This window comes from Podarcis vaucheri (assembly GCF_965113315.1).
Source record: "Podarcis vaucheri genome assembly, chromosome: 4".
Lineage (NCBI taxonomy): Eukaryota > Metazoa > Chordata > Lepidosauria > Squamata > Lacertidae > Podarcis > Podarcis vaucheri.
The window spans coordinates 104,797,765-104,811,371 of NC_138762.1; the positions used below are offsets into that span (position 1 = coordinate 104,797,765).

Genomic DNA, 13,607 nt, shown 5'->3' on the forward strand with positions numbered 1-13,607 from the left:
TCGTTCCTTCATTACTAACAATAACAATCATTATCATTATTTATTAAATTTGAATACAACCCTTCATCCGAAGATCCCATGGCAGTTCAAAACAGAAAAATAGAAAATGAGAACACAAAATTCATAATAAAATAAAAACCAGTAACTCCACTCCCACAAACACAGTTAAAAAGCCATAGAATGTTAATCATCCGAACAAATGGTTGAAGAAAAATGTTTTCACCTGGTGCCTAAAGATGCGTAATGAAGGCGCCAGGAGAACCTTCTTGGGGAAAGCATTCCCCAAATGGGGAGCCACCACAGAAAAAGCCCATTCTTGTGTTGGTACCCTCCAGGCCTCTCGTGGAGGAGACAGATGAAGAAGGGTCTCAGATGATGATCGCAAGGCCCAGGTTGGTTCATATAGGGAGAGGTGGTGCTTTTTAATCTAGAATTTAAAATTTATTTGCAATATTTTTCTGGTGCCATTTCAGGTGTCATCGCCACAGATCTCTCTCCCCCTTTCCTCCCAAAGGTTCCTGCGTGAAAATAGAGGGTATGAATTGTAGCAAAACCTGGACATGTGTGGAAATTGTGTAGATGTCCTAAGAGACAAATGGCATTTAGGGATAAGACTAGCAAGTGCAGTTCTACTGCATCCCTCTCTGTGCATTGACTATATGCAGAATTCTTTTCTAAATGTATTTTATACCTCTAGAGAGTAGAAGCCCCACATTGTGCTCATGCCTTGCAACCAATGGAGGCCAAAGTCAGGGCTGATTTGGATCCAGCACAGTCTACACCAGGGGTCTGCAACCCGCGGCTCCAGAGCCGCATGTGGCTCTTTTACACCTTTGCCGCGGCTCTGGGGCAGATACTAGCGAGGGGAGGAGGCGCATTGTGCACCCTGACACTCCCCACTGTGGCGGGCACTGTACAGGCTGTGACGTCGCATGGGGGCGGTGCGTGCGTTAGTCACGCACCGTCCCGACGTCACCTTCCTGCCCTCCCGCTACATTGTAAGGGGCATGTACGCTGGTCACTGCATTGAAAGGGGGCATGTACGCTGGTCACTGTTTTGAAGGGGAGTGAAGAACACACACACACAAAAAGGTAACTTGTTAATTTAACGTTTATTTCTATGAGGAGGAGTAATTCTGAGGGGTCAAACAAAGAAATAATAAAAAGTGACAAAAAAGTTATTTTTATAATGACGAGTTTTGCGGCTCCCAGTTTTTTTTTCTTCGGAAATGGGTCCAAGTGGCTCTTTTTGTCTTAAAGGTTGCAGACCCCTGGTCTACACAGTGGTGAGGTGAGGGCCATGGAAGTGGTGCCTAGTCTATGTGCGAGTACTAAGGTGTGAGATAGGGAAGCTACGCCCTGGCAGACCCCAACAAAGGTTATATGTGCTCACTGTAATAATTGAAAATTATTACATGCCTATGGGATTTGACTTGTTAATTACTGAGTATGAGTTCATTTTTATTAATTATCAATACTTTCCTTCACATCTCCTCATACCTTATGCACCCTGTCCAGAAATCATGAAAGCAACAGACTGCTTCGACTTGGTATTATTTACTGTTCCAATTCACCTTTTGAGGATTAATTCCTTAGATTATTTGGACTACCTAGACTAAAGTTATTTATTTAGAATATTTGGAAGAAAATTAAAATAGGCGCCCCACATTAAAAAATAATAATTAAATATACTTCACTGCTTAAATAGATAATGTCGCTAATTACAAAGAAGAAAGGCTGAGTTAAATATCAGGATTTGAAGCAATTTTTATGTCATTAGCCACTGTTGCAAATCCCTCCTCTCAGATCATGAGAGTATAAACCCCACATATTTATATTACAGAGAAATGCAAAATCCATGTTGAATATAGTAGCTCTGGGGACCAGCACAGTAAGGGCTTTGGAGAAATGCAGGCTGACATTATTTCTTTGATTTTCTGTTTAAAATATTTTGCATGCTTAAGCTGCCTTTATCATATATTGTTTTCAGATCCTTGTCGAATCCTTCTGTTGTGTGTGCACTAAGCACAGGCACTGTTAGCACGTCTGAAGTAACATCTGCTGTGTCTTTTTTGTTGCTGGGGTTCATGGTATAATTAGCTCTATATTTCACCAAACACAATTTTGCTCCCATGGCGGACAGAGCAGCATGAAGAAAACATAAATAATTGAAGATTAGAGAAACAGAAGGCAAAGTTGAGGTAGGTGGTTTGGCTGAGAAAAGGGTTAAGGAGAAAAGAAGGTCATCTCATTATGGGGAAAAAAGCATTGTTATCAGGACACTTGTAAATGCAGTTGATTTTATTTCCTAGTGATTAATGCAAAATAGTAGGTTTCCCTACTATTTTCAGCGAAGAAGCATAGGCACAATAGTATATTTATATACTTATGTATATATTTAAAAACAATAATATTTTTATTATATAAGATTGTCCTCTGGCCTGACCCACAAACAGAAAATTAATTGCAAAACAGTTTCCCATTTTTCTCCATATACTTGGTTGGTTAAAAATGCAACTGTTATATATTATAATGCGAAGTTCACACCAGGGCGTGCTCCAGAGAATGGCGAGCTAAAGCAGTTTCTCACATGCTACGCGGCGCGAGAGCCCACTATCCAAATAGCACCATCATTCTGACTTTGCAAATAGTGTCTACAAAGGCCAGGAACAGCGTGAGATAATTCTCACCTTGCAAGTTCTCACCTCTTGCAGGTAAAGAGAGCTTTCTGAGGCTCCTTTGCCCAAGAGCCTCTGATATCCTGGAGCTAACACTGGCTTTTGTAATTCTCAAGAGGGCAAGGCATTTTTATACTCAGTTGCTACTAGTCATTGTATACAACAGAAAGATTGCTTTCTTTCTTTTTCTTTTCAAAAAGTTATTCAGGAGCAGCATGGTCCCTACCATTAGACAGAGTGAGGAGGCCACTTCAGGCAGCAGATTTTGGGTGTCATGAAATAGCTGCTAGTTGGGGCTTGTGGAATTTTCTACAATCCTAAACGATTTGCCTGAGATTAAGTCTATTGAAATTCAGATTCAATAATACAGTGGTGCCTCGCAAGATGAAAAGAATCCGTTCTGTGATTCTCTTCGTCTAGCGGTTTTTTCGTCTTGCGAAGCAAGCCCATTGACGGATTAGCGGATTAGCACTATTAGCGCTATTAGCGGCTTATCTGCTGATCAGATCAGCTGATAAGCGGCTAAGCGGCTTAGAAAAAGGGGGGAGGGGAAAAAACCAGCAGGAACTCGCAAGACATTGTCGTCTTGCGAAGCAAGCCCATAGGAAATTCGTTTTGCGAAGCACCTCCAAAACGGAAAACTTTTTCGTCTAGCGAGTTTTCCGTTTTGCGAGGCATTCGTCTTGCGGGGCACCACTGTAGGTGCATAGCTGTCAACGTTTCTCCTTTTTTAAGGGAAATTCCCTTATTCTGAATAGGATTCCTCACAAGAAAAGGGAAAAGTTGACAGCTATGCATGTGGTCTAGTACTTATCACTTGATAAACAAGATGGCTCCGCCTACAAATAAAGTATTGGTTTCTACACACTTGGGGGACTTCCCAGATATGCAGAAGTATATAAATTAAAATAAAAGACAACCCCTCTGTCTATCTCATCTATCATCTATCTATCTCCAGGAGGTCCAAGCATGTTCAGTGATCTCTCAGAGCCTTGGAATGTAGAATGTCACTCTCAAAATAAATAAAATATGAAAACTGGGAGGAGAGACCTGGTCTGCCTGAACTCCTAAAAACTGATTGTATCCTAGAGGAGTTCAGGGTTGGTGACTGGAACCCCTAACAGGAGCATTTCAGTTGGGGCAGTAGTGAGGAAACTTTTCCAGCCTGAGAAGTTCTCTTCCTTCTGGGCAACCTTCTAGAAATGGAATGACAGTGGTTGATGGGACCAGAAGCAAAGGTAGGTAGCAAGGGATAGGCCCCTTCCTTATGTACAGTAGGCTGCATTTCAGCCATGCCAAAATCAAAAGTTACAATTCAAGGACTCATTCTATACAGGCAAAAGCACTTGATGTGGGTCATGAACTGGGGAGAATCCTGAGGGCCGGAGAGAAAAGCTTGGAGGGGCTTTTCTGGCTTGGAGGCTGGAGGTTCCACATCACAGTGTTAGATGGTAAAGAAACATGGCAACACTTGGGGGATCCAGTTTGTGTCTAGGCTTGTTTAGGTATGCCAGAGCTTACTGCTAATTTTTTTTCTTGTGTATAGCACCGAATGGATGACAAGGCTGCCCGAATAACACAGAAAATGTCATTTCCATATTCTTGCTTTCCAGCTACATACAATAAATCATTTTCTTGAAAAGATAATAAAGCACCAACTGAGTGCTGCTTTAATTCACATAGAGAGAGATCTTCAGTACTTTTCTAAAACAATGTAATTAGGAAAAGACTTGATTTGTTAAAGACGCATTTTTATTTTCTGATTTTATACATCCGACAGCTGTTAAAGAAGTTTTAAAAAGGTTAAGCAGTAGGAAAATATATTCTATTTCCACTTTGCATTTGAAGCAAAAGAAGTAATAAATCACCAGCAATTAACTACACATTTATAAGGTTTGAAGATATCTGCTGTACCATTATATGTGCAGATGACTGTTCACATGTTTAGGAACTCTGGAGAAGCAAATTTCTCGAAAGCATGGAAAAGGGTCCTTTGTATGAATGTGCAGAGGTGTTTTCAAACCTCCCAGTGAACAGAATGGTACAGATTTGGGACTGAGTTTGCAACTATGATGCCTCCCCGTTCCATGTCCACTACGTGCACCAAACGCGTAGAAAACTCTGGTCAAGTATAGCTGTATACCTGCAGCCTTATCACATTCTCACTCTATGTTTTTGGTTGCACAGTCAAAACATCCTAGGTGTGATAATTAAAAAATGTAATGCCACAGGTAGCCTTCAAGAGATCTGCTTTTTCTCTATTAGCCTGAGCCTCTCATTTTCAGTAATAATAAGCGGTCTGCAGGATGCTGTAAAGGTTGCTGATACAATGTATATAAGACTCTGAACATTTGATGTGTGCCATTTAAATGATAACTTCTGTTATTAAACTGGTTGTAACAACTGAACAAAGTTCTTGCATGCGTAGACTACGCTTCACAGTTGTTGTGTTTGTTTTTATTTATAATTCATAATTTGGGCATAACTGAATCATTTTTATGTTGCTAGGACACTCAACAAAATGGATTTTCAGTAGGAAAAAGGCAGTTAGATGTAAGTGCTAAATTTCTTTAAACCACATTTAATGTTATAATACATTTGCCATGGTATTGCTTTTATTGTGTAATTGGTATTTTCACAGAAGGTTAAGAGTGTCTTTTGTGTGGTTAGAAGTGCCCTTTTGAATTTTGCCTCCACCCCAAAATACGGTTTATGAAAAGGACTGACTAGTCTAGTTTATGTTTCTGCTTTTCATAGGTCTTGGGCTAAACCTAATCTGTCTTTAGTTCCCACTGAGGTAATAACTCTGTATCTTCATATCCATGCAAAAAGAGTCCTTCTAAAGGCAAAAATTACCATGCCACACAGAAGTTGTGGCTAGAATTCCTCTCCCTGAAATGCCAGTTTTCTACTTGAGTTGGCTTGAAAAACTATTTAATCATGAATTTTAAAAAGGGGGAGGGAACTTTTTTGAAGTGAGGAGTAAAGGGTCCCTGCTCAGTGCTAGTAAAGAGACAGGAATTACAACCTCATGTTTAGCTTGCGTCTTAGCTGTCACAGCCCTGTTTGTATACTTCTGGAGGAGATGATAATAATTTAAAAAGTTCTTCCAACAGAAAGAACTTAAAGGGGTGTATATCAAAAGATGGGATGCGAGACATTTCAGAAGCATAAAAAAGGCACTTGACAGGAGGAATATTGGCATCTGTCTCGAGAGACAATGGAGTGTGCCTCCGGGGGTGAAGTCAAACCGCTGAGTTAGCAGCAGTGAAGTGACTTCCGCAGGGCACAAGGCTCCCTCTTGGCCTTGCTGATGTGGTCCAAAGGAAAGCAGAGCAATAGGTTTGGTACCAACTTGGCTGCAGGAGTTACTGGAAGGAGGCACACAAGGCACCTTCCTACCAGATTTGTGTAGGGCTGGCATCCCCAAACTTGGCCCTCCAAATGTTTTGGGACTACAACTCCCATCATCCCTAGCTAACAGGGCCAGTGGTCAGGGATTATGGGAATTGTAGTCCCAAAACATCTGGAGGGGCGAGCTTGGGGATGATCAGAGTTTTCCTTCTAGATGGGCTATTTTCCCAGGCTGAGGAGCCCCATCTGCCCCTCACATCCCTCAACAGCATGTCTAGAAACCACCTTCTTGAGTAGTATCTTTGCACAGGGTGGACCAGATGGGCAAAGGAACCAGGTCTTCTGGTTGCAGAAAGAGAATGAAAGAATTGAAAAGGGTATTTTATTGCTGGGGAAGTTTTAGTTTACTGGAGGGCTGGGGCAGGATTTCTCCACAACTTCATATGTTAGAAAAATGCCCTGAGATTAATGTGAATTCTAGCATTTCCCCTAAATGATAGAAGATTGGCACCTGGAAAGTGCTTATGTAAACAATTTACTTTTAACTAATGCTATCTCCAGTTGAGCTAAATACTACATTCCCTTCTCTATGCTAAAATATGAAGTGTTGCAATTGCATTTTATTTTATTGCATGTGAAGTTTTCTCTCCCCTTCTAGAATCAAAAGTTTGTACCTCTCATTTAACATAACCAAATGATGATAATTCACACTCCTTCCCCACCCCACGTCTCTGACGCCTTGAGAGATCAGTAGTGAATTGTTATTGCTTAAACACGCTGGAGGAAATGTAGGTTTTGTTGGCTTCTTGCTTAAATAGAGGCGGAGGTTTGTAGACTGTCTTCCTTTTGTGGTCTAGCTTTTAGGTCTTTTTATGTAGTAATAATGTATTGCTGTTGGTGGCAACAGAAAAACGAAACCTGCCCACATTATTTCAGAGTCATTCTACCATTTAGACTTCCATGCTGTTGTAAAAGTTAACTGATGCCTTTTTTTTTTTACTTGCCACTTATTTCATCATAATCCCTCACAGATTGACCAAAAGGATGTTTGGTGTTGAGGCTTTTTGTGAACTTGTCTGCTAGAACAAATACAAAAAAATTAAAAAAATTTGGTAGTTTGCTGGTTACAGAGAAGTTGCTAGCTGACATAATCTGTGACCAACAAATGGAAGTGACACGAATCACAGCGAGGACGTTTACAGTGAAGGTGCCAGTTCCCAGAAATGCCTTTCTATCTGGCCAGCCATCATCTTGAGACTACTGGTGACCCCATGTGCTCCTCATGTGCTCCCCACTTGGCTCTCATAAGGGTGAATTGCCCATGGATACAAGCTGTTAGCTACTAGAGTGCTTCACCATTAGCAAATATACATACTGTTTTTCGTCACTTGTTGCTAAAAATAAGTACGTTCAGTAGAAACCTCTACTTACAGCTCGTACTGTATCAAGTCCATAAATCAATTAATCTGTTTACGGGGTTGCTCTTCCTTTTTTTTTTTTTTTTTTGTTAGCTACAAACAGCCCCTCTTTTCTTTCTTTTAAAATATTTGTATTGTTCGGTAAGCCCAAGACATATAAAAGCATTACCAATATTTTCTAATTAATATTTACTCTTTTCTAAAGCTATTATAAGGACACTTAATGCACAGCCTAAAATGAGAGTTGACAATTGCAAGTACAAACCAACCAACATTGTAATAAAATCAATACTTACATTTCCCTCGGGGGCACTATTTACTGTTTGCTGTGCCATTTCCTTAATGGAATAGCAGTTATGTTTGCAGAAACCTTGTAACTACCATCTTTATGTTTTAACTAAAAGCAGCTTTCTTGGAGAAGGTTGGAGGGGAAACAACCTCAAGTTACCATATAAAAATTGCTATGAGCATTTTGTGTATTATTCATAGAATAATGCAAAGAGAATCACAATTATAATCGGAATGCTTCTGGATGTTCAGCACTGTAAATGAATATTTTGTGTCTTCCCTGGTCTGTATGTTTTTAGAATAATATTTATGACACAAATGTACTTCAGTATTTAACACACTATGAATATGCATCTCTTTTAATGTGGTTGATAGTATCCCATCATTAAATTAAGTAAGAAGTACGCACTTTAACATGACAAATAATAAAATGAATCTTAATAGTTTATATTTTCCATTGCAGTTTTCTTTTAATGGATAATAGTGAACCAACAATTAGAATCCTTATGCAATACGTTGCTATCATCATATATTATTTGTTTGTTAAGATTATTTATAACCCACCCATCTGTAGTTACCAGGGTGGGATACAGGGCACAATAGAAACAGCCAATCAAAATAATAAAATAATCAGTAGTAAATGATGTCCACATCCAAACAACCAAAATCACAAACAATAAATGATTGTGCCATCGCATAGGAAGGAATGGCTATAGTTGAGTTGTAGAATATCTGCTTCACATACAGGAGTCCCAGATTCAATTCTTGGCATAAATGACCCAGTGGTGAGCAGGGTGATGATGCTCATCTAACCTCTGCCCAGTTACATCACTGCTAATAGCAATAGAAAAATAACAACAATAACCATATCAAAATATATATTTCTTACCCATCTCATTACCAGAAGGTCCCTGGGCAGGTTACAACACTATAAAACACAGCATTTGCTATTCTATAAATCTGCTTACTAGTAAATTCACTTACTTTGTGAAAATCAACATTTTCACCTTTCAAAATGTAGATTTCTTCACCTACATATATATTAGGATATAGAGAAAATATGCATAAATATTCAGAAGGCCAAAGGAAAATTAGCACACCTCCGCAATCTTTTTTGTAAGACCGGATGCATGGTCTTTCTGATGGATGAAGTTCACCACCACTGTGCCCCTTTCAAGGTAATGAAAGTGCCATGTGCTCATCTTTAGCACCAGTGTATCAAGACACCACATTTTGCATAGCCAAGGCCTCTGGATTTCCATTTTGGTTATATCGTTGCAAGGGAGAAAGTTGCACCTTGGCATAATCACCATTCTGACCCCTTTTCTGTACCATTAATTAGGAAATAGCCTTCCATTTCCTCTTTCTCTTCAAGGTGTTTGATGAGTGCTTTGGGAGAGAGGCCATGGAGATTGCAACGTATGAACTTCACCATAATTGGAGCATTTCCGAGGGACTGTTTTTATAATCCCTTTAGTGATGCCCTTCATGGCCCAGCTGACTTCAGCCTTTTTCTTCAAGTAGGGTAAACATTTAGCTCCTTACATATATTCCCTTTGGGTACCAGAGAAGGTCCCCACAATGGCTAAAATTATCTGATCATTCTTAAAAGCAAACTCCAAAGGGGGTGGGGGTGGCGGCTTGTACAGCCCAGAGCATCACCCATGACATAGTTGAAGGTCATGATGTGTGAATGCAACCCATTCTTCAGGGTCAACCGCTGGTAGTTCTTGGGCAGCCTGTTGCCCAATGCCATGAGGTGCTTGGATCTGGAGCCATGGCACAAACTCTACCACATGTACATGGCATCCATGCTTCTTCTCCAGAGGTAGACCACAGAATACACTTTTGCTGGAAATACCTTGTGGTACCACCTCCCTACCCAACTCAGGAGGTAGCGGGCACAGGGTAGGGGTTCATTTGCACTGCACTGACTTTGCTGCTGCCTCATCCTTCCCACTCAGAGTGGCAGCAACACAACCAACTAGAGATCAAGTGAGCATTCCTCCCCTCAAATCTGCTACTGCTGGCATATCCAGGTATCACTGGGAAATATTCAAGAGACCTTTGCACCATACGTACTGTTCTGGTGCTTTAATATATGTTTTAATTTTGGTAAGCTGCTTTGAGACCCATATGTGGTGAAGAAATAATAATAATAATAATAATAATAATAATAATAATAATAATAATAGTGACAGTGTCAAATGACAAGTACCTCCTAAACTGTGTAACTAGTCCTTCAAGGGGAATTCAAGCCTATCCAGAATGGGTTATACACCTAGTTTCCAGATGCAGAAAATGAACTCTCAGCACCTCCATCTTGTCTGCGTTTAGCTTCAGGTTACTGGTGTTTCTCCACCCCATTACTAAATCCAAACACCTAGTCAGCACCTACATAGCCTTATCTGTCTGGTTTCTCTTCAGCTCACTAAAAACCATTTGATGGCCTCACCCAGATGCATCACATAGATGAGATCATGAGGGACAAAATGAAACATTGCAGAGCTCTACATCACAAGTGCCATGGCGTTGATCAAAGGGTCTCCCCACCTTCCATTGCAAATTTCTGAAACTGACCCTGAAGGTAGGAGCAGAGCCACGATATCACCATTTTCCCAGCTCCCACCGTACAGAGTGGATGCAGCAGGATACAATGGCTGATAATATCAAAAGCTCCTAAGAGGTCCAGGAGTATGAACAGCTTTTGCACACACCCTATCTCTCTCAAGATGAAGGTCATCCATCAGACTGAAATCAGCCCGGTCTAACTGATTTCATCCAATTGTGCTTGGAAATGAACCACCACCTTCTCAAGCATCTTAACCAAAAAAGGGACATTAGCAAGCAAAGCAGGTCATAGTTAATACAGTCTCCAAGGTCCTAAGAAGACTTCTTAATGCATTCCCCCTTTCTAGTGGAAGGCTATAGCTCCTCACTTCCTAGGGTAGTGTATTCCAGAGGATAGTATGGCAAGAAGATGCAAGACTGATGTGTGATGGAGCAAGGGACAGACAATGCAGCAATAGTTTTACAATATTTTGTTTTCATTTTTCTTTGTGTAGTTTATGTTCAGTGACAAATAAGTTTGTTCTCATCTCTTGATCTTGTTTTGGATTTGTTGGCTTTCCTTCTTAGGCATTGCCATGAGGAGTGTCTTCCATGTCAAATGTAACTTGTCTCTAAGCTAAACCTGCCATTCTCTAAAGCAGTCTGTAGCAACCCTTCCTATCTCCCATGCTTCCTTGTCATTCTAACACAGATGTGTGAATCTTTCTAAGCCTGCAGCTAGAGGACATGATTTAGCCTCTGGCCCTTAATGGATTACCCACTACATTAGATCCTTGTCTCATATTGTGGTTGGAATGTAGACATGATGGTTATAGATGTGATCACCCCCTCAGAGTGAGAGGACAAGAATTGCAGGTGGAGCTAGCAGGGATGTAAGATTGCACTGAATAAGCACAAAAGCACAGTTTTGGGCAGCCCTTAGGATATCTGTAGGGCACTAAATATGGAGATAATATTGGACCCCAAAGGCCATGTATAATTAACTAGCAAGGGCTATCATTATATAAACTTGTAGCTTGTCATATTTTTATCTACAGTGGTACCTCAGGTTACATACACTTCAGGTTACATACGCTTCAGGTTACAGACTTTGCTAACCCAGAAATAGTACCTCGGTTAAGAACTTTGCTTCAGGATGAGAACAGAAATCGTGCAGCGGTGGCGCAGTGGCAGCAGGAGGCCCCATTAGCTAAAGTGGTGCTTCAGGTTAAGAACAGTTTCAGGTTAAGAACGGACCTCCAGAACAAATCAAGTACTTAACCCAAGGTACCACCGTATTGAATTTTATGCCTTGTATCTTTTTAATAGATGTATTATTTAAAAAGAAGTTCTGCTTAAACCATGTAGCCTTACTTCCATGTGGCACTTTAAGGATTAGGACAGAAATGCTCTCTTAAGCTTTCACTAAAACATATCAAATGGTGCATGGCATATTTTTGTTAGATAGGGTCCCTCCTCTCCTTATTCAGAAACTCCTGCTGACTTTAGAAATAGATAATAAAATTTGAATCTGCAAGTGTTTTGTTGAAGGCCAGCAGCAAATTTGTTTCATTAATTATAGTCAAAATCACTGGGTGAGCAGCACTATAGACCCATTCAAAGAAACTTATTTTGAAACAGGATATTAGAAGTATACTCCATAGGGCAGCAAAAGTTGCTTTATGTAGTGATGGTAGTATTTTTGGAGTGTGATAAAGCAGAGCTCTTGTCAAATCTAAATCTTTAATAAACATACAAAATGTTGCTCTGCTCTTCACGTTATACTGAGGCTCTGAGCTCTGAGCCTCTTTGTGATTCCTCTTGAAGATCTGATTGTTGAGAATGAGAGTTACATTATTTATATATAAAAAACCCACAGTCCCCAGCCACATTATTACGTATGGCACACAATATCTTCCAGACTGTCGCTTTATGTCAAAAGCTTTGAACAGCCTTCCAGTACTTACCAATTGCAGTTGATACAGAATCCGTGCTATATAACAGCTGCAGTAACAAGGTGTTACTGCCTTTACTTTAATCTACCTTTCTCTCTTGCCAGTTTATTATGTTTTGAATTTATGCTTTTTGTAGATCTGTGAGCTATCTTTCTTATGGAAATTAATCTTTTTAGAAGATTTGTGCTCTCATTTTCAAACACTAATACATGCATTCAAGTATCCCATTATTCAGGACCAGCTGGCTTTTTTATCTAGTGATATTTACTTCAAAAAGCCAAGCTAAATGCTATCATAGATTAATTCTAAGGGCACAGGAGAGCTTTTTTGGGGAGAAAAAGAGATTTGGTAATTACTTAGAATATCGCAATAAAATCACAGAACATGTCAAAAATGTGTTATCTAATTTGTCATAATGGAAAACCTAAAAAAAAGGGAGAGAAAATGATAATTCACTGAAGAAAGGCATTCTTTGAAGATTGTGGGTGTGTGGCAGGTGTCGTCATCTCCCCATAGTCAGAACACATATAAAGTCTAAACCTGTAAAGCTTTATAACAAACTGATTACACATGTAAATAGCATGTGTAGGAGACAGGCAAGGGAATCCAGACATTCATTCTAAGCTACTTTAAGATATATCAAATCAAGTTAAGTTGTTAAGACATACTTTTCTATATTCGGGTGAAGGTCCAAAATCTGGTGAATGTTATTATTGAAAGCTAAATGCCCCCAAAGCGAAGGATCACCCATGACTGTCGACATTCATCAAATATTTTGAGTATCATAGGCTCAGTTCAAGCACATCCCTTATCTTTTATACTTATTTTTTGTGGTTCAAAGGAGTAGTAGCTTTAGATGATTACTGACCTATAAGATTGGGGGCAGGGGGTGATGAGATAATCGTGGCTCTCCACCATAATGAGGAAAGCCTAGTATTAACCGAGTGGGATGAAGATAGGAGCAGGCCTCAGTGGAAATAATCACTCAACATAACTTGCATATTTAGCTGTAAAGGTTAGGGCAGATTTTATTTAGAATATTTTAGTATAATATATGTACTGTTATTAGTTTAGTATTTGAGTTTTATTGGCACAGCTGATAGCTATACATTGAGTGTAAATTAAACTGAATGTGATGCTCAGAATTTACTTGTATATGTCTGAAAAGTGGGAAAACATAATCTAGGTTTGGGCATCCACAAAATTCACCTGGACCGTCAGCACTTGGATATTCACAAAATGTTGAACGTTTTCTGTAACATAACGCACACGTGTGTGGTTGTATGTAAGCGTAATTGAAGTTGGGAAGCACTGAATTTCAAAAAGGATATTCACCGCTGCAATTTCTTACATAAATCAAACTG

General features: G+C 39.8%; 1 protein-coding gene across 9 annotated transcripts in view; it reads left to right on the forward strand.

Annotated features, from left to right (window-relative positions):
• Positions 1-13,607, forward strand: part of DACH1 (dachshund family transcription factor 1) — a 346,322-nt gene that overhangs the window by 214,007 nt on the left and 118,708 nt on the right. The window contains exon 4 of one of the 9 annotated variants that reach the window (XM_082221410.1): positions 5,187-5,231. The exons of the other annotated variants lie outside the window; for them this stretch is intronic. Within the exon in view, the coding sequence (XP_082077536.1) occupies positions 5,187-5,231 (45 nt within the window). The remainder of the gene's footprint in view (positions 1-5,186; positions 5,232-13,607) is intronic. 9 annotated transcript variants of the gene reach the window in all.